This window comes from Parasteatoda tepidariorum, chromosome 5 (genome assembly GCF_982258835.1).
Source record: "Parasteatoda tepidariorum strain Cologne lab strain chromosome 5, Ptep-v5.0, whole genome shotgun sequence".
NCBI lineage: Eukaryota > Metazoa > Arthropoda > Arachnida > Araneae > Theridiidae > Parasteatoda > Parasteatoda tepidariorum.
This window is the reverse complement of record NC_141759.1, coordinates 87,945,023-87,968,148: the sequence shown is the minus strand read 5'-3', so window position 1 is coordinate 87,968,148 and position 23,126 is coordinate 87,945,023. Positions and strand designations below refer to the sequence as shown.

Sequence of the window (23,126 nt, the reverse complement as noted above, 5' to 3'; positions counted from 1 at the left end):
ATATTTATTACGAATGCAAAAAGAGACAAATATATAATGCTCATATAACTTTCGAAAAGTGCGAATTACAAAATTGTATTGACGTAATTTCATCAGAAAAAAGTAATACAGTATCTAAAATACAGTAAACATTATGCTTGAAATTGCGATTTAATATACTTCAAGAAATGAATAAAGTAAGAATGTATAGATCAACCAATTAGGTTTCTTTTTTTTTTTACATGCAAACTCATCGTAATACTTAATTATTTAATTATTGCGTTTAGACTCAAGTTCTAAGAATGCCATATCCTTACAGTACCAACTGTACTGACTATATTGAAATGTGGAAAAGAAACAATGGTACAGGACCTCTAACAGAAGTGGTAAATACAGAATTTTTCTTCAATTTCAAATTGCTCGTTGCATAATTATTTTAATTGTAGTTTTGCAAGTTAAGATATATTAAGCATATTCCAGGTTTTAATGACTAACACTCTAATCCCCTACTAAATGAAACCAAAATCATTTACGTGAATCTTTATTTACGTGGCTTTGATGACTAATACTCTAATCCCCTACCAAATGAAACCAAAATCATTTAAGTGGTTTTAATGACTATCACTCTAATCCCCTACTAAATGAAACCAAAATCATTTACGTGAATCTTTATTTACGTGGTTTTAATGACTAACACTCTAATCCCCTACTAAATGAAACCAAAATCATTTACGTGAATCTTTATTTACGTGGTTTTAATGACTAACACTCTAATCCCCTACTAAATGAAACCAAAATCATTTACGTGAATCTTTATTTACATTAATTAATGATGCGGGAAAAATATTTTGACGTCAAAGTCAAAAAAAAGTTTTTCTTGTGGAAAATATTAAGTTATCCATTCTTTATTTATTTTATTTAATTAATTTTTGTCGATATATTTTTAGATATTTTGAATGCGTTTATAGGAGGTATAAACAGCAATTGATGCATTTCTTAATAATAAATAAGAATCCCTTTACGTTGCAGATTTACCATGATTAGCTCTACAATTTTTATGCTCAAATGAAAGTGGGAGGATTCACAAGCTTAAGTTTAATTTTTTTTAGAAATAAATCCGTAGAGAGATGGCTATAAATTTTGGGCCTGTAACAATCACATTTATTCTGTATTTTAAAATTAAGCTTTTAGGGATCATATTTTACGAAATGTTTAGCTTCGTTAACTTATTTTTTTTTTATATAGGAATGTATTGAATATTGTAAATTGGACAAAATTCGTTCTGCAGGATTATGCGTAGATGATCAAATTACGTATTCGCACATGGAAGAACTATGTGAAAAGGGTACGTTTGATTTTTTGCCTAATTAATGTTCCTTTTAAAGTACAAGTTTCTACATTTTTAATTACTACTAAATTTGAAGAAAAAACCTTACTAAAGTTTTAAATTTATTATTTTTTTAGTTAGTGCATGAAAATTTACTCATATTTTATCATTAATCAATTCTTGCTTGTACTCACAGTACTTAATCCTCAATTTTGATATAATACTTGCAGATGAAACAACTATGACAAAGGAAATTTTGGAGCATTGTAATTCAATGTGTCATCCTGCATGCCAGTAAGTCAAAAGAATTGTTCATTACTTTTAAGATCTTTTTGTTTTCTGATTAGCGAAATGAAAGTAAATTGTCACATTCCTTTGGGAAGGCTTGAGGCAATACAATAATAAGAAATACTTTCTCACAAATTGACATTTTTGCATCAAACCTTCTGCATCAAACTGTTCCTTTAATTGCAAGTAATCATAGCCATGTCTTCCACTCTGCAGAATATTTTGCAAAAAGCATAATAGTTGGCAGGCTTGTAGTTGTTTCTTAGTATTGCGATCCCTTTAAAAAAAATTCCTTATTATGACAGCCCAGTTTTATTCCACTGACCTTAAAAATTTTACACATTTTTACGGAAGAACTTTTGCAAAAAAATATATATTACTGCTGTTATTGATTAAAATTGTTAAAAGTGGTAGGCAAGATTTCATAAAAGTTGAAGCAAACTTGTCACTATAGCAACCTCTTCAATTATAAAAAATGATTATGACAAACACTTGTAGTACTGATTACCATACATGGCAGTACTCTTACTTTCGTTACTTGTACCGCCGGTACAAGTAAAAAGTACGTAATTTTACTTGTACTTCGTTACATTTTAAATTTAGTACTTTTACTTGTACTTTCGTTACTTTTTTAGGGAAAAAGTACAAGTATTTGTAACGAAAATGTCGAATGAAATCGTTACTTTTTTCTAAAACTCGGTAAGCTTTCTAAAAAAAAATTCAATTAAAAAAAACGCTTATGTTTTTTTTTTTGATTTATAAAATTAATGTGCAATATATATGCATTCACAGCTAACTTCGCGTTTAAATACCTTCTGTTTCAACTTATACTGCACATTCAATTATTTTTTACTAGCTCAAAGATCACTGTTAATATTATTTATTTCTCCATATTAATTATTTCTAATACTCAATAGATGGCGCTCTGCGCAGCAATGTAAAATCGTTAGTTTCTAATCAGTTTCCTCCATGCCACTGTACCATCATCATCATCCTTCTTGTTATTAAATATATTTTATGTTGAAGGCGTTTTGTAATGAATGAAACCCCGAGATCTGAAAGATCATATCACCGTATTTAAAATTGGCGCCCCAAAGTGTTAATATTATTTATTTCTCCATATTAATTATTTCTAATACTCAATAGATGGCGCTCTGCGCAGCAATGTAAAATCGTTAGTTTCTAATCAGTTTCCTCCATGCCACTGTACCATCATCATCATCCTTCTTGTTATTAAATATATTTTATGTTGAAGGCGTTTTGTAATGAATGAAACCCCGAGATCTGAAAGATCATATCACCGTATTTAATATTGGCGCACCAACCTGGAGCTAAGAATTTGATTAAAGGTGAGTGCAATTGATTTAAATTATGGATTCATACGATGATTTGAAAAACAAAAGAAAAACAATTCAGATCGAATATTCCCACAGCTTCAGCATTGGCTACTAATGTAAAATTTAATTGTGTATTTTGTAAATCAGAACATGATTCATTTATTTGTGAAAAAATGTCGGTTTCTGAAAAAAGAGATAGATTAATGCGCGAAGGTCGTTGCTTTAAATGTTTCCGTAAATCACATTTAAGTTCACAATGTAGGAGTAAAATTAGTCCTTGTAAAAAATGTAATAGTAAATCTCATCACGAAATAATTTGTTTTGGAATTCCGAAAACTCAAAACGAAAGTTCGCAAGAAACCGCAGAGAAAAATACAGTCGTAGCCAGCGTTTTTCATGTCGAAGAGGGACAAAAGGGGGAATTTCAATCAGTGATTTTACAAACATGTGTTGCGAATTTACATTTGGCAGACAAAACGCAGGAGATAAATATTTTATTTGATTCCGCATCGATGAGGTCATTCATTACTAGAGAATTAGCTCAAAAGCTTAATCTCCCGATAATAAGAAAGGAAAATTTATTAGTTTATACTTTTGGAAGCCGTGAACCGCAAGAAAAAACATTTGATATAGTAAAGGCGAGTATAAGCAATAAAAAATATCCTACTCGAAGGTCAGAGTTCGAATTATTGGTTTCAAGTACCATAACACGTGCTTCTTTCCCACCGCATAATAATAAAATAAAGTTGCTGCTTGAGGATTTTGCGCTTACTGATTTATGTCTTTCGAAAGGAATAAATTCCATTGATATATTAATTGGAGCAGATTATTATTGGAAACTCCACACTGGGTACATAAAGGAGTTGACTAAAGATTTGTTTTATGTCGAAACATTACTCGGCGGAAGCGTAACTGGGATTACTCATTCAGATTTAAAAAATGACTCCATCATTGAAAATTTATGTTATTGTAAGGAAAAATTTAATTGTGAAGAATTAACTAATGAAAATAATTCTTGTGATGATATAAATTTACAGTTACGGAAATTTTGGGATATTGAAAGCTTAGGCATAAATGATAAAATTCAGAATACACCTTTAGAGCAAGAAACTTTAAAACAGTTTGAACAAAATATAAAATTTCAGGATGGCAGATACGTAGTTAAATTACCATTTAAAGATGAGGTAAACATTTCTGACAATTTTAATTTGTCTAAAAGAAGGTTAAGTAGTTTAACATCGCGTTTTAATAAGAATCCTTCTTTGCATGATAATTATGCTAGTATTTTTAAAGAACAATTATCGGAAGGAATAAAAGAACCTGTTAATGATAAATCAATAGTTCCAAATATGGTTTATTACTTACCTCACCATCCAGTAATTAGAAATGATAAACAAACTACAAAGTTACGGATAGTTTTTGATGCTTCGGATAAAGAAAAAAATTGCTACTCTCTAAATGATAACTTATTATCGGGTCCCAATCTAAACCCTAATCTTTTAATTTTACTATTAAAATTTCGCGAGATTAAAATAGGAATAATTGCTGATTGTGAAAAGGCTTTCCTACAATTGTTAATTGATGAACATGATAGGGACTATCTTAGATTTCTTTGGTCAGAGCAATTCCCTCCCAAGAAAATTGAGGTTTTTCGCAATAGAACCGTAACTTTCGGAGTAAAATCATCAACATTTTTACTGGCTGGAACAATAAAGTATCATATCAAAAATTATGAAGAATCTCATCCTTTGGCATGTAAGGTTTTTAATGAAAATTTGTATGTCGACGATCTTATTACTGGTACAAATACGATTGAAGATGGACTACTATTATCCAGGGACACTAAATTAATATTAAAGGATGCATCAATAAATCTTAGGAAGTGGAAGAGTAATTCTAAGGCGTTATGCCAAAAATGGCAAGACACAAAATTTGAAAAATATCCTAGTGAAGAAACAGTACCTTTAAAAGTTTTAGGATTAATTTGGAATACTTTAAGGGATGAATTTAATTTAGATTTAAGTTCTTTAATTGACTCTTTGGAAAATGTGAAAAATACTAAAAGAAGCGTATTACGCATATCATCGAAATTATTTGATCCAATGGGATATATAACAGCATTCACGATTAGAATTAAAATTCTTCTTCAAGAAATATGGGAACAAGGCTTAGAATGGGATGAGGAATTCGGAGACATTTTAAGACTGAAATGGGAAAAATGGTATAAGGAAGTAAATGTATTAAAGGAACTTTCACTACCAAGATATTATTTTCATGAAGAAGATAGCTGTTCTGAAGTAGGGAATTATAAGATAATTATATTTTGTGACGCAAGTGAGAAGGCGTATGGAGCGATTGCATATATTCGATATGAAAGAAATCAAAATTTTTACGTAAGCTTTGTTACTTCAAAGGCACGCGTTGCACCATTGAAGAAGTTGAGTCTACCAAGATTGGAACTGATGGCCACTCTTATAGGTTCCAGATTATTGGATACTTTTAGGAAGGTGTTTCAAATAAATAACAACTATATACTATATTCTGACTCAACCATAGCCCTTAGTTGGATTCGAGGAAATGCAAATCAGTGGAAGACATTTATTTCAAACAGAGTAAGTGAGATCCAAACTTTAACAGATCCTACTAATTGGAAGTACATAAAGGGAAATGATAATCCAGCTGATATCATATCAAGAGGATGCAGTGCTAATGATTTGCTCTCAAGTGCAATTATTTTTAATGGACCAACATGGTTGACATTAAGCGAAGAAAAATGGCCGAAAAACGAAGAAAATTTTAGAAGAGCAGATGTAGATGGAGAAAAGAGATCAAAATTTATTGCAGTTAATTATGGAAGTGAAAATAATGTTCACGATTCAATTTTCGATATCCACAAATTTAGTTCTATTAAAAAGGTTTACCGAATAACAGCCTGGATTAGAAGATTTATAACGAATTTGAGAGCGAAGAAAGAAGATAGAATCAAAAATGTTTTAACTGCAGAAGAATTAGAAGAAGCTGAAAACCTTTGGTTGAGACACGTACAAGCAAAGAACTACAGTAAGGATATAGATTGCTTAAAGGAAGGACAACATTTACAGAAGTGCTCAAAAATCAGAGACTTAAATCCGTTCATTTCTGACAAAGGGATTCTACTTGTGGGTGGAAGACTACAGCACTCCAATTTGAACTATTATGAAAAACATCCTATACTATTACCATCAAAAACTAAATTTACAGAACTGATAGTGAAAGAAGCACACGAAAAGACCCTACACTCTGGTATTTCAGACACATTAACACAGGTACGAGAGAAATTCTGGATTCCGAAAGGTCGGCAATTTATTAAGTCAATAATTGGAAGATGCGTCTTATGTAAAAGATTCAATGTTCGATCAGGAAGAGAAATCATGGCTCCTCTTCCTAAAGACAGAATAGAACAGTCACCTCCATTTTCAGTTACTGGCCTGGATTTTGCTGGACCCTTATTTGTGAAAGATTCTGACAGTAAGTTTTACATCATGCTATGCACCTGTGCAGTTACACGAGCGATACACCTGGAAATTGTTTCCAGTTTAACAACTGAAGCATTTTTACTTGCTTTTCGTCGCTTCATTTCCAGAAGAGGACTGTGTTCTGTAATTTATTCAGACAATGCTCAGACGTTCAAACGAGCAGAGTTTGAATTGAAAAAAATGTGGACTATTTTGAGCAGTTCTGAAGTGAGTGAGTTTTATTCCTCAAAAGGAATAATGTGGAAACTTGGAAAAATTGTGGAAACATTTCAAGGACGTGATAACAAAATAAGAGCAAGTGCTTTGAAAACAGATACGTCAATAATAAAACGTCCTATAAATTTATTATATAATTTAGAAGTGAACAATTAAATTAATATGAACATTCTATTTAAACTTTAAATTCACATTTATTATTATTTGAACATTTTATTTTACAATATTACTTAAGATATTCATTTAACTTACAAATTAAGTTTATCTTAAGATATTATTTGAACTTTTTGATTTAAAGAAAACATGCATACATATATATTTTCTTGTTTAAATGTTTGTTTGTTTAAAATTGAAATATTTTGCATGTGAAAGAATTTGTGTTGTGAAAATTGCTTGATTTATTATTCATGATATGATAATTTAATTTCATCAATTGATATTTACTCAAATTTAAATAATTTCATTTATTTGTTAAAGGTTTGAACTAATGCTCATGAAACATATTATTTTAAGAATTCAATTAATATTATTGCATTATAATCTTTATATAATTAAGAAGGGCTCATATTGTAAAAAGGTAAGATTATATTATATTTTAAATATTGGTACCTTACATTTGAGAAAAATAACTTTGATTAATATATGAAATGACTAAATTGTTATGAACTAAGAGTTCATCGGGGGGAAGTGTTAATATTATTTATTTCTCCATATTAATTATTTCTAATACTCAATAGATGGCGCTCTGCGCAGCAATGTAAAATCGTTAGTTTCTAATCAGTTTCCTCCATGCCACTGTACCATCATCATCATCCTTCTTGTTATTAAATATATTTTATGTTGAAGGCGTTTTGTAATGAATGAAACCCCGAGATCTGAAAGATCATATCACCGTATTTAAAAATCACAAAGCTATCTGAAACCTGTGTTGGCTTTTTTTATGTTTGTGCTTTTAAAACGCGTTTCTATAGAGTAAAACAATTTTAAATCAATGGTAATTTACATAAATAAAAATAATAAACTAAAAATTAAAATCAATAGATAAAATTTCTTTTTCGTGCAAATCTATTAGAAGTTTGATATTAAAATTGTATTTAATTTTAAAATTATATTATAAGATTATATTATAAAATTATAATTGTTACTTTTTAAAATAAGAAGTTTTTACTCGTTACTTTTTTTAAAAATACTTGTACATTTACTCGTTGCTTTTAAAAAGTAACGTTGCCATATATGCTGATTACAAATGTACTGTATCATTTTTTATTTTTAGTTATCACGAAAGGATGATTTCTTTAAAAAAATAGAGCGGAAACGAAGCAGTTTTGCTACTACTTTTTAAACTTTCGAATAACTCGCACAAATTTCAAAAACGTATGACCCACTTACAGTGTGATAAAAAGTGAAAACAAAAATGGAACGCACCTTAATATTTTACTGTGTAGATGATTACAAATATTTTTTGAGTGGATAGTATAGAAAATGTATGAAAAACTACCTTTACAAATTGACACCCTGAAATTATTATCCTATAGAGCAGGGAAGGCGAACCAATGGCACGCGTGCCATTTATGGCACGCTACACAATATTTTAGGCACGTCACCGATCACAATTGTTATTGCACTATAAATTGTTATTACACAAATGTCACACACTATGAAGCTTTGTAACAATTAAATTAAAATACACAAAAAACAAAATAATAAACAATTATTAATAAAAAAATTAACAATTAATGCTAAAAAACAATTAATAACCATAAAAAAACAAGCTAACAGTGAATAACTAGCAAAAAAATCAACAGTCTTGCTTAAACTAATATCTTACAACCTATAAGTTATTTGTCATTTAATCTGCAATAACAGAAGTCCCACTGATGCTACTTTAAGTTGAATTACGCGTATAACTGAGACATTACAAAATGTATTTTCTTTTCAATGTAAATAAAGAGTTTTAAGTTGATAGTAGTTAGTATTATTATTTTCCCAATAATCATGAAGTCAAAATTATTTGACCGCACGTCTGTGATTTCATTAAACAATTTTTTAGAAAAAATGGCTCGTTGGTGTATAAAAGGTTCGCCAACCCTGCTATAGAGCAATGGTTCACAAATGGCGTTCCGCTGAACCCTGGAGCCCCGTGGAATAGATCACAGAAATGTAGGGTTACCGAGAGTTTAAATTTTTTAAATCAGTTTTAATTTTTGAAACTTGTATTTAGGTTTATATCAGAACATGACTATTTTCATAAAATTATTTTTTCTTCTTCTTCTTCTTCCTCTTTTTTTTTTTTTTTTTTTTTGAAAAAATAAATTGAAATATTTTATAGTCTAGTCCTGAGTCTCTAACTGGGTAACTGGGCCGCGAAACGGCCCCTATCCCATCCATCATGATGTGTTAACAATTTGCAAGCAGTCGTTGTAGTCAGCAGTGAGTCATTGTGGTTGCTTTAAAAAGAAATGAAATGGTTTGCTCCACTGCCAACTGCTATGTTTTCAGCAAATTATTTTATAGAGTGGCACTTAAGTTTGCTATTTATACTGTTATTTATTTATTTAAAAAAAAATTCACTGAGCTTTTTTTTCTAGCGAGGAAACATATGAAGTGAAATACGACGAGCTACAGTTCCTTCATCACGTGGTAAGGAAAATTATGAAAACTAGTGGGCTGCGCCCCCTGCTCGCTCACGCTCGCTAACCCCCGAAAATTGCTACGCAATCTTATATGGTTTGCTTCGCAAACCAAGATCGCTTCGCTCACTTCTAACTTAGGTACATTGCAATTGCACAAAATTCTGAGAATTCAAAACAATCATTCAAATCCATATAACAACTTTTTTATAAAAAAAATATAAAAAAAATTACATCTTTTTAGTAAATACTAAGTCATTAAAATAAATTTGAATTCAAATAAATGACATGTAATTCGTTAAACCTATTAGAAATGTGCTATAGTATAATTCGTGATATAAATCAAAAATTGTCTAGTAAACTCGTAATATATAAATTCGTGAAAAAAAAGAGCTTTCGACAAAATACTAAAATAGCGATCTATCGACAAAGACTACTCACTTCTGCCTTGCTTAATAGTATGAGATTGCCGCAGCTGATAGGGTGAATTTCAGAAGAGATCACATTTGGTGAGAATGCTCTCTCTGGTTATTTCAGTTTCCGTTTTTAAAAGCGCTATATGTTGAGCCACCTCAGCTAGATTTAACATGTGTCAGTTTTAGCGGCAATCATTGGTCGATTTTCTAGCGTTGCCATTCGGGGAGTTGTAATGAGGCTTTTTCTTGTCGCCGTGTAAAAGAAATATATATATAGACATCATGTAATTTCAACAGCCAGTGCCCGATATGCCATACAGAAAAGAGCGTGTTGGTTTTTTATCGTTTTGTCAGTTGATCACATTGAACTTGGCGATAATAAAATTCCTCTGCAACTTTACTCTTCGTGCAATTCGGATAGGAACTACTTTGCAACAACCTAAAAAATATTCCTTCCCGTTATTTTATATCTATTCCAATCAAATTCAATAAGAAGTGAAATGAATATACTCAATGTTTGATTTCGTACCTGACAACTTTACCAAACCATTAGGAAATTTAAATTTTAATTTTATTTATTTTTTATTTCTTTCAGTTGAAGTTACTAATGAATGTGAAATCGTCATTTTCTTAAGGGGGGACCCCACCCTGAGATGGTAAAATATTAACGTTTTTCTTGAATTTTTTTTAAGTAATAGGAACAATGCAGAGACTCCTTGTTTTTTATGCTATTTAGCTATAATTTAAGTCTATTTTAAAAAATTTTCTTTTACAAAATAATAAAAAATAAGTTGGTGGCAGCTCCGTGTGTGACTGGTCATCAAAAAGTAGCACCTCATTGGCCTTATGGATTTAGAAGTCCTGAAACATAGGAAAATGATTTTGTTTAGATTTTCTGAAACATAAAGACGTTATCTAAAGAGTAGCATAGCGGTTTCTTGATATTCGCAAAATTACCAAAATGGCTGCAACTTAAATAAAAAGTCAAGTTTTTCATTAAAAAATTATTCATTAAAATACTAATATAAAATCGAAATATATTAAAATATCAAAAAAATCCTATGCTACCTTATAAAGAATATATTTTAACGTAATTTAAAATAAAGAACAGCTTATTTCGTTGTATCGATCATGAGAAAAACGTTAAGCCAGGTCAAAAAACAGCGTGTTGAGAAAAACGCGTTTAAAGTTTTGACTTATGGTAGGGGAAAACGTTTAATTTCATATATATAATGGTCGATAAATGAAATGCCTACAATAAGTTTCCATATACAGTCAACCGAACGGATGAGACACAAAAAGAATGTCGCCCCTCCTAATCCGGCCGAACGGGCCTTTCTACCTGCTTAGCGACGACTCTCTATTTTCCGGTATAACTTCCAAATGAAGTTTGGTACCGAGAAATCGTTTTAGACAGACATTAGGAAGGGTACAAAGATTCGAAAAATGCACAAAAAAAATTCGAATTTTTGAAATATTCAGGTAGGGGTCCCCCTTTAAATCAGCTATAAATGTTGGAAAAATTATTTCAAAAAGAATCTCTTTAAATTAGGCGCATGAAAATCAAATTACCAATTTTTTTAAAAGCATGTTAGAGCTTGGTTTTATATACAGTGATCTCTCACTTATGCACCACCTCTTTTATGCACCTTTTTCATTTATACGACGATTTTTATAGGTCCCAGTACATTAGATAGGAAAATAATAATAAACATCCTTTGTTTATGCGTCGCTCTAAAAATAAATTTTTCACTTATGCACCGAAATTTTAGGCTAGTATTTTAATTTTTTAATCCTTTAAATACTTTTTCTTTAAAAAAAAATGCTTTAAATTAAAAATGAAGCAAATGAGCAATCCTTGTTACAGATAAAAAGAAATATATGTTGTTAGATCCTATTGAATTTGCTTCCCCCTGTGACCTTTTCATTTTTGCTGTTTCTGGAAAGGCATTCTTTGTAAAATTTTGAATAGGGTGTCTTATCTGTTACACCAACAACAATGAAAGCTCATTCATCTTTTAGAAAATGACCATTCCTCTTGTCCAGAGGTTAGTTTTACTCCCATGCTGTTTTCGAGAAAACTAAGACACCTGGAATACGAAAGCTGAAAGAGACCGCGATCACTTATTTGCAATCAGATGGACATTATGAGTACATAAAAGGAGGTTATCTGTTTAGTGAGGGAAATATTTGAACAACTTATTGTGCAGCATATTATGACGTCAAGTACTTTTCTTAGAAATTTATCATGTGATGTTTCACCCCTCCCATAAAACTCAAATTTTTTGTGAAGAATTGTTCATTTATATCTAATTAAAACTTGTGAATGATGAGAACGTGGTGGATGATACTGACGAGATGTTAAAGTTCCTCTAAATCACACAGCAGTATTGAAAGCTTTAGACACTATTCCTGACTATTTACAATTTAATTTTGCTTCTGAAACTCCCCCTTATCCCATTTATATGAACTGGAAAAAACTGTTTTTGAATAACGTCGGCAAAAACAAATACAAACATGTATTAAGATTATTTTGTAAGAAAATAAATTGTCTTAAGGTATGTTAAATTTTTTCTTTGTATAATTATAGTAAATACCAAAACAGTATAAATATTAACATTAAATTTTTAGAAACATATTTATTCATATTGTCACTGCAATTTACGTTGCGTTTTAGAATTTTGAAGATTTTCATTTATGCGCCTCTTTCACTTATGCGCCTTTTTCTCTTGGCCCCTTACGCCGCTGCATAAGTGAGAGTTCACTGTATCTCGAAAACGAGTCATCAGATTCAAGCTTAATTTTGATTCCATTTATTTTTAACTGGTCTCAATTTCAAGTACGAAAAATGGGCAGAATTGAATCTTTCTAAAACCAGCTGGGTCGAGAAAAAATATTCTGTAAAGAATTAAAAGCATTAAAATCAATTTTCAACCTTTTTCAAAACTTGCGAGAGCTTTGGTTGTACCTCGGAAAATAATTTAAGTTTGATTTGAGTTCATATATTTTTAGTCTGAGGATTGACATTTTCTTAAATAGGCTAATGAAAAAAAATTTTCTTCTCTATACTTCTCGGCTTTACTCTCTTTACTTAACAATTTTACTTTTTGACTTTCCTCTCTCTTTACTTTTCAACTTTACTTTTCTCCCTTAATTTTTCGACTTCCTTTTTTACAAATTTCGTACTTCAACACCATTCTTTCTGTTTTCAGTGTGACAAAGAGGATGAAGCTTGCAGGTAAGTAAGAAAGGAATAATTTTATGATAACAAAAATGTTTACGGATGCAAAAAAAAAAAATTAAAAAAAAAATAATTTCATACCATAATTTCTAACAACTCCACATCATGAAGATGCTTTAGATAGGGTTAGCTTCATCTAAATCAGGGGTTTCCAACCGGTGGCCCTGGGTCGCATCCGGCCTGCGAAGCCTTTTTTTATGGCCCGCGAACTAAAATATATTAGTTGTCATTCTTTTGCGGACAATTTTCGTAAAAAATCTATATGGGTTTAAAATACTTTTCTCGTTAATAGAAACCTAATTTCTTCGTTTCTATGAAATTTAACATTCCAACGGTGCAAACAAATTTATTTCTCGGGTTTTGCATCCAAGAAAATATTTATTCAAATACAAAAATAATCATGTATGTTGCTCTTTTTTATTTCATTTTTCAGTATTTTGTGAATATAATTCAGCATGCGTCTGTATCATAAATTTTCTTGAAGAAATTCTCCTATTTAACTTTTTGAAACCACTCATTTTGGACGAAAATATTTACACACACACACATTTGTAAATCTTAAATGTAAATATTTATTCTCTCGTGGTTGCAGCCGACAAAACTCAATTTTCTCATTGAACATTTTGTGTGGTACTACGTGAATTTTAATACCAACCTTTTTAAAGTTTTATATCTTAACAATTAGATATCTGTTGCACATTAATTGTTTAATACATAGGTGCACATTAAAGTTATTGTAGCCCGAATTATTATTATTTATTTAATATTTTCAAAAATATTATTAGTAACAACTAAGTATTTTTAAAAATCTACTTATTTTAGTTTGTAATTCAATACTTTTGTTTTGTACAACTTGATAAAAATCTGACAGTAATATTTAATGTGCCTTCAAACATAAAAGACTCTTACATAAAATTTTGATAAAGTTTTGACCCAGTGTTTTTAATTGTGGCCCCCGGCCTCATGTAAGTTGGAAACCCCTGATCTGAATGCTTTAATGCTGTATGGTTTAGAAGTTGTTTAGATTTAGATGTTTATATCACTATTTTTTTTTATAAACTAAAACTAGCGATTGAAGTTTTTCGACCGTCTTTTTAAAAGGATGGATCCCATTTTTGTCACAAGCTACATATTTTTTTTTTCAAAATGATATTTTTTATTTATTTTTGACTGAGTGTACAAGTTTATAAAAACGTGTAGATCTATATACATTAAGAATTGTCCATTCCTTTAAAAATAACACTTAAGAAAAAAAATATGCGAACTTAACGTATTGCATCATAAGCTGAAATGTATTATCGCTTTTTCCTACCACTTTTTATGTAGCGGAGAAGTGAAGACAATAGTCATTCAAGCCAATTTTAAAACATCCTAGAACCCTACCATTAGCTCCATGGAATGAAATTCCATCTGGGAATGACGTCACGTTCCAACGGGAATTATTTTTCCCTACCACGAACACCTTGGAAAGAGTTTCTTGGCTGGAATTGGAATCGGTTTCATTCCAACCAGTCTCCGGCACCTGGAATCGTCGTTCCAAGGAGGGAATGATGAATTTTTAAGGACTAAATACGATATTTCGTCGATGAATGTCTTAATTTTTTTCTATTTCATAAGAGAAGATAACAAAATTTCTAAAAGATAAACGTGCCCGAGCCATTTTCAAGACGATAATTAAAAGAAAAATGTTTTGTTTCATTAGTCCGTGTGAACGAAAAGATACTTTCAGAGTTAACTAAGAAATTACGGCAAACTAAAAATAATTATGCTCTCATTATATAATAATTGTTACTATTTCTATGTTATTATTACGGGATGTATTACTTGCCCAATACCTTTTTCTGAAGTTCCAATAATTTCTTTTTTTAATTTTCTTTCGATGAACTTTTAATTCAACAATATTTAACTTCCTTTCGAACGATAGTTCTTTATACTATACACCAATGGCAGCACATTTAAAAGAATTTTTTACAGGCATGATGTATTATAAAGTAAACAATTTATTTATAATAAGAAATACGAAAAAGAATAAAAACATTTCAAAAAATATTTATGAAATTTGTATTTATTTCTTCTCTTACTCATTTTAAAAATTTTTATTCTCATTCTTCCATTAAAATAAAGCTGCGGAAGTAGTTCCCTGAACTATAATTTTTAAGTATTTCATACGTAAAATGATTTTGCAAATCACGAAAAAAAATTTACGCAGATCTAGAAATTAATTTCTTGTGAACATATTTATTTAACTATCAGTAAAAACAGTCACTTTTATAATGTAACAAATAAACCAAAGTAATAAGCAAAGTAGTAACTTTTTAGTCATTCATATTGTTACAATTTTAATTGAAAACTAATGAACTTTTCTGAAATTAAATTATTTTCAAAGTGATCAAGGTAAGCGTTAATTGTTTTGTCTGATAAAATTTGAATTCTTTCTGGAAATTAGTTTAGATTTAAAAACTAGTATAATTAGTAATCTATCTACTTGCAGTTCTCAGCCACGAAATTTTGAATCTTAATTCATTAAAATATGATCATTATTTTAAGAGTTGTACTTTTTAAAATAAATAATGAAACGTATTAAGGGATATATCAGAAATATTTATTATGAAAAAAGGATTTATTTTATGAATTATACATGATAAATATGATAGTTTTTAATTAATAAAACTATATGTATAATAAATTGAAGAATATTTCAAAGTGTTCGCAGTTCATGTTCTTTTAGTCTAATGAAAACAAAAAACATTATAAAAATAAAACAATAAGTAGTCAAAAATATTATCTAAATAGCAGAAGCTCGTTTCGTTTTACTCATGCTAATGCTGCCAAACTCAAAAAGAAAATCTAAAGTAAATTGTGTGATTTTAACCAATCATTGTGTGATTTTAACAATTTTAGCCACGCCCTGAGAGCGAGTTATCGTGGAATGTCTGATTCCAAGGGAGTGTTCATGGTACGGTATTGAGCATTCATGGAACCAAACTTTCCCAGTTTCACTTCCAGCCGGGAATCTTCATTCCATTCCCGGTAGTTCATGGTAAGGCCCCTGGTTAGGAATACATTATTAAATTGCTGAAAAAAACTGACCTTGTGTAGAAAACTGATTACATATCTAAAATCATCAACGCGAAAATATCAAAGATCCGTTCTAAAATTTCATGTACAAAAGAAGTGATGTTATAAATAAAAAAAGAAATTTATGCTACCCAGCGTTATCAAACGAAATTTTATTTAATATTCCCAATAAATGCATGATCAATACCGACAATTGAAAGAGCGAGGAAGAAACACTGTTGATTAACATCAAAGAGACTACACAAACGCTGAAAAAACGCCGAAATGTTACCAAAAAAATAATAGTGTAAAAAGTACTGAAATAAGAATTTTGATTGAAACAAATACTTATCCAGGCCTTTAAAAAAACAGTATATTCCTTTAAAAGAATATTAAAAAAAAGTGAAATTCCATGAATTCCAAGTTGAATAATCCAATTGTGAAATGAAATTATACAATCGGATTGCACAACAGTGCAATCCAATAGTATAATTTCATTTCAATTGTATAAATTCATTTCTTTCTATCCGATTGTATAACTTCATTCTGACAAACTTAGATTGCACAACTGTGCAATCCGATTGTGCATATCATTAGACTGAATCACTAGATTGAAAAATTAGATTGAATCATTATATTGACTATATCATTAGATTGAAAAATTCTTTATGTTTGTTTACAATATTAAGTTTTGCTATATTTTTCAGAAGTGGATTCATTTCCCTCCAAGTTTTTTTTCGAAACTTCAGATTAACAGAACGCATTTATGAGCCAAAGTATAGGGTAAGTTTTAGATAATTGAAATTGAAAGGCTTATTTTAAGCCAATAACAATTTCATTTTAGTAGTAAACTCTAATCAGTGAAAACAAAAATAGTTTATTATTAATAAGCATATTAAATTTTAATTCTGCATAAGCAGAGGGGGAAGCTCATATACATGGTGTTCCATAATTACCATTCTTAATTCCTTTTTTTTTTTAGAATTTTTGTCATAAATTAAATCACGCCCAATGGCAAGGTTGTAGGGTTTCACGCTTCCGTGACACAGATATGGGGCTCTATCCTCCGACCGGTCAAGGTTGACTCATCCTTTCACTCTTTTTCTGGGTCTATAAAATGAGTACCAACTTGGGGACTAAACCCTTTTGGGCTAGAGTCTGCTTCTGCATCTCAGAACCCAAGATCAAGAAAGCTGGAAGAGGGACAGAAGACCCTGGCACACCACGAACTATAACGCCAAAAAGTTTAGTTTTAGGTGCACATTAGGGTTCATAGCTAATATCTAATGAAGGGAATATATGCTTGGAAATCTATCGCTATTTACAGAAGTGAGATAGTAAAAAAACCAAAACCAGTGTAATTGCCAGAAATTGAAGCTGTTGAATTTCCAGATAATTGAAACTAATTTCTATAATTACATTTCTACTCCTCTTAATTTTTACCATCAATCAAAAATTTGTGTCTGCTTTCAATCCTTCTTTTCCTCAATGGTAATTTGTCAGATGTTGATAAAGTTTTGGACAATTTAAGACCCATAATGTACTTTATATAATTTTTAACAAAGCTTCTAATGTTATATATTTAAGGTGGTGATTGAAAAACATCCCATATTCGAATTGTCCAGTTACAAAGCATGATAAGCCCTTTCGAGATTTGCTTTGTTTCTTATAATTTAAAATAGAATAACGTCTCTAGAGTTTTTTTCCGGCGAGAAAAAAAAAAGTTATTAGTCTGCCAATAACAGACATTATTTCCATTATAACAAATGTATGTGAGATGCCAACTTGCTCCGGACAGCAAATATATATTTTAAAGTGGTAGTTTATCAATTATGATTCATGATGTAATAAATTCAATTTAGTAGATTTTTATCTACCACTATTTCTGAATAATTCGTAGACTTATATAATTCACCACTGTATAGTACTTATGTCATGCTGTACCTTTTAAAAAGTAAGCTAAAATATTTAAATAATTGCAAAATTTACTTGTAGTTACTTACTGTTTCTTTAATTATTTTGGCGTGTCCGGAGCAGTTGGCATCTCTGTGTATGTTGTATTGGTCCATATGTATATGAATATATTATAGATAAAATCAACTCGAGCTTCCCGAGTAACCCAAGACAAGAATCGTACTGTATCTAAAAAATTTAAAAAGTGGTAGCTAAAGTAAGAAAAAAAAAATTTATAAATTGGTATTCGCCACTACGCTTTACATTTACAAATAAATATATTTAATTGCGAAATCAGGGAATTAATGCACTTAATTTTTAAGTGAAAGCTAATAAAAATAAATTTATAACTTTTTTATTACTATGTTGATATCACTTTTTAAAGGACCGTGCGAATCTTAATAAATAAAAGAGTTGATGATTTAAGATATAAACATTACTGCCAACTTTTACGAGTTTCAAAAAAGCTTTTGCCCTCTGCTAGTAAACTAACTATTGGAGTGAAATTGTAGGCTAATACTTTATTAACTTTTCGCCATCAGTTGAAACACTCTAGTTAGTCCTCTTCATGTATGTTTAAACTAATTAAATGTAAAGGTAATTCAAAGCACATCAAATCAAATTTGTTGAAACAGGAATCAAGCATGAGAGCAGAAAGTTTTACTACCACATTTAATATAAAACTAAACTCTCTCGTAAAACCCAAAAAAGTTGTCAAGTATGCTTAAAAACTTTTAGTAATTAGCTTCTTCATCTTCTCTTGAGCATTAAAAAATCGTTCCTAAAATAATTTTTGCACTCAAATATGTTCACTTTAAGGTGAAATTAATTTTTATAAATACAAATAATTTAATATAAATGTATGTTTTTCAATTTTTGCTATCACTTAAACAAAAAGAAATTTAGATCATTGCTACTCTGATAGGATTATAAGTAATGGTACCAGAAAGAAAAATAATAACAATATACATAAAATGAAAAGCTTCAGCAGGGTTCAAAAAATTGAACAAAATTAAGTAACCACGTACGTAATCTACGTAGCCCGTCCTAGGAAGTTACAATGGAAATCTACTTGGCCCATTCTAGAAGGTTACAATGGAAAAATGGGAATCTATATGGTCCTTCCTCGGAAGATACAATAAAGAAATCCGTAACCTACATGGCTCGTCCTCGAAAGTTACTATAGAAAACAAAAATCTACATGACCAGTTCAAAGCAGTAAAATCTGGGCAAAAAACCGGTAAGAAAATCATTTCATTCCAGCTTGTTCTGGAAAAAGTAGACTATTCAAGACAACAAGGAAAAACATAACGATAAGTAGCCCGCCTTCGAAAAAGAACATCGGCAAAACATGAGTTTGCGTTCTTTTAATTTTTCATTGCATTCACCGTCAGTTAAATAATAAGGGCAATGAGTAACTGTGCATAATACCTCACAAAATGGTAATGGAATCATCGCCAGCGAATTATTTTTCTTGTATTTTACAGGAGGTGGAACTTTTCAGCTACATCGGAGGATACATGGGAATGTGGCTAGGATTGAGTTTAGTTTCAGTGTTTGATTTCTTCGAGTCTCTTTGCTTAGTGCTTTATTACCCTATCAAGAAAAGAATCAAAAAGGACAACTAACTAAAAGATGCTATTTAAACTTGCCAAAGAGGAAGACTTCAAGAAAAACTTCAACATTCACGTTTTTATTTTATTTATTTATTTTTGTATATATTTATTTATTTAAATTTCTTTTCTTAGCAACATGTTTACTTTAGTGATTGTGAAAAAAAAAGAAATATTTTTAAATTCAGGATGCATGGTAAACACTATCTTGATTTGAACTTTTGGAATTATGTTTGAAAAAAATAACCTGATTTCGGGTCATAAACTGATACGATCAAAATTTGACAATCTAATAACTGAAATGGAGGCACTCATTTTGTATCAATCTAAAAAAAAAAGTCGTTCTATAGTGAACTGGCGTTCTTTCCCATTAGAAACTCAAAACATCAAAACCTGTATTACTTCCGGAGAGGAAGCAAAACACATTTGAGAAAGTTATTAATGGAAATACCTACTCGTTTTTCCTGCAATCAAACTGGTTTTCATATTTTTTTTTTAAACCATTATCTTCAATAAATATTTCTTAACTTTTATTAAGGTTTTTTCTTCCTTTTTTTCCTATCTTAAATATTTATTTGCGGCCTCTTATGAGAACGTTTTTTTTTATTATATTCTAGACCAAAAATTTTGAAAATCTCTTATGATTAGAACTGTGATTGTGAAACATCCTGTAGAAATGAATCAAATTTCATTAACGTTTAATATTATTAATCTATAAATGCAATTTATTTATAAATACAATTTATTTATAAATATTGGTGGTCATTTTATTTTCAATTCGAAATTATTTATTCAAGAAAAAAATAATAATGCATAATATTTGCTGCTATTAGATAGAATCCTTTGTAGTTGTGTCTATACTCTTCCGATTTCGTCGTTAAGCATCTACTGTAACTTTTATATCTGTAAAAAAATGGATATTCGCTTTGATCATATGTTATCTTGTATGAAAGAATGAAATTGTGTCGTAAAAATTTTCATTTGCTTAAAATTTATTTTTACCTTCTGCATAGCTGTCAACTTCTACAATTTCTTAAAAGAATCTTTTGCAGTGAAAAAGAACTAACTATTGAATTATCATTTGTAAGGGAAATTCGTTCACTTTTCGTCAACACTAACAATTGTACTCGATTTATTATCAAGGCTTTTATATGTGCTATTTTTATTATTCCTTTTTTCAAATATTTATATATAGCATCAAATGAATGAATTATTAAAGCATAAATTTTGCTACCAGTTTATATATATAAAAAAACAGAGAATATTTGAAAAAGTGGGCTGTTGTGTCTTCTTTAATTTATAATTTTTTATATTTTATTTACATTATTAATATACTCAATTTATTACATTGTGTTTAATTTCTGTTATCGTACTTTGTAATTGTTTAAAACAATAAAAATTACAAGAACAAAAAATATCTAGATTAATGGCTATTATCTAAATGCAACAATTTAATAAAATTTTGATTTCCAACAGTGTTTTATTTTTCTTTAGATCTTAATCACAGAAAATTTGATGTAAAAAATAATGTTTTTTATTCTTATATAGTACTACGCCTTGCGACTGCACTGTGTTGAGCAATAGCTGCCTTCATGTACAGTCTTGGCCACCAGAATTTTGTTTGCAAGTGCGCACGGTCTTCCAGTAAGATTGATTCGAATTCTATAACTATAAAACTACTTCTCCCTTCTCCATCACATAAAAGCATAACTTCCAGAGTAGAATAACGTATATAGATTTGTTTGATCCGTTGATTTATCATGCATTGGTGTATAAAACAATTTTATTTTGGGGGAGGAAGGTTTTTAAGTGCAAAGATTATTGCCACGTTAAAACACAATGTTACTAGTGCTAAGAAAATGCAGAAAGAAAACACAAATAATTAAATTCGAAAAGGATAAAACTTCTTTGAAAATAACGCGCTAAGAAGCAGCAGAAATTTCAGAAAAAAGATCAATACAAGAAACGAATGAAATAAAAATATGGCCACCGAAGCCGACGTCTTCAGGGGGTACCGGCCTCGGTAGCCATTAAAAACAAAACCTTTTCTATTTGAGGGAGAAGCAAATGCTTAAAAAATCTCCCTCAGTACCCCGATGGTTTTGTATAGAGGTCCAGGAAAAACAAGATACATTCAAAATAATTAACAAATTAAGAAAAGAAAATCATTCAAAATCATCAGAAAAACTCACTAAGTCACAGGTCAAGCATCAACTTCAAAAGCAAGTAGAGGAAAAGAAAACACTAAAAGCTGAAAAACCAACGCCCCCTATTATAATGCGCAGAAGAAGTTTAAAATGAAATGGAAAAGGTCAGGAGAAAGAAATACGTAGACAAATTAATAGATTGCTTAACTGGGGCTGCTCAGTTAAGACTAGAATTGCGCCCTGTTAAAAGAAAAAATTATATAAAAACTTAGAAACCATCAATCATTTTATTAATTAAAAAATTAACATTACAAAAATTAAAAGGAAAATCATTTTTACTCAAATTATTTAAAAAATTATCCACAGCTTCCCGAAAACTTTCAACATTATTGCAAATTTTCTTGATCCTAACTAATTGTGAAAAAACAAGATTTTTGAATATTTTACTACACAAATTAGTTTTAAAGTTGCAGAAAAAAATAACATTAAAATTAAAAGCTTTTCTTTTATCAAACACACCAATTTTAATAAAACTGTTAACAATATCAATTTTAAAATCTAAAAATTCAATATTAAAACAATTTTCATTAGTTTTTTCAGGACCAAATCACCAGGATAAATACTATAAATAAAATTATAATCATCACAATTAAACAAAATCAAATCATCAATGTATCGGAAAGCATTAAGTTCTTTATGTTCAAGAAATTTAGCCTCAAAAAAATGCAAAAAAATGTTGGCAAAAGCCCCAGAAAAGGAATTACCTTGTGGAATTCCAATAATTTGCTTATAAAAATCTAAACCATTAAAAAGAACATTCTCAAAAAGATTAAACTTGCATAAATCTAACCAGTTAAACTTATCAATTTTTTCATCAAATAAATACCTTCACAAATCTCAGTAATCTGTCCATGTGATATGCTTGTATACAAATTTTCAAAATCAAAAGTGTTAATGCTGGAAATGTCATTATTATTAATAAAATCCAAAACTTCAACATTACTATCAATAACAATATTTTTCTCTTTTTTAATTTTAAGCAAAATAATTTTTAGAAAAATAAAAAACCTTTTACTAATATCAGAATTATAACTATTTGTACCACATGCTATAAACCTAAATTTAATCGGATTTTTATGAAATTTAACAATTGGAAATAAATATGGAAATGTAATCCTATTTAACTTAAATTTTAATTTTTTACTAAATGCAATAATTCTTTTTTCAATGACTTTTTTTTATCTTCTTTTAATTTTAAATAAGTATTATTTGCATTATATTCCCCAATAATCAATTTTTTAAAAAAATATTTACACATAATGCAGAAATTATTTGAAGCCTTATCTACCACAGTAACAATGAATTTATCCTTAAGACTTTTAACTTTTCTAGACAAATCATAATCAA

General features: G+C 29.6%; 1 protein-coding gene and 1 long non-coding RNA gene across 2 annotated transcripts; both read left to right on the top strand.

Moving 5' to 3' along the window:
* The first annotated feature begins 278 nt into the window (after nt 1–278).
* LOC147809634 (uncharacterized) lies at nt 279–8,901 on the top strand. The gene is made up of 5 exons (XM_087162895.1): nt 279–365; nt 1,225–1,324; nt 1,537–1,600; nt 4,151–6,653; nt 8,884–8,901. The coding sequence occupies exons 1-5, from the start codon at nt 282–284 to the stop codon at nt 8,899–8,901; spliced, it is 2,769 nt and encodes a 922-aa protein (XP_087019021.1). The 5' UTR covers nt 279–281.
* A 3,900-nt stretch (nt 8,902–12,801) lies between these two features.
* LOC139426397 (uncharacterized) lies at nt 12,802–20,850 on the top strand. Its single transcript, XR_011637668.2, has 3 exons — nt 12,802–12,946; nt 16,714–16,789; nt 19,447–20,850. It is a non-coding gene; the product is annotated as an uncharacterized LOC139426397 (long non-coding RNA).
* The last annotated feature ends 2,276 nt before the right edge of the window (nt 20,851–23,126 follow it).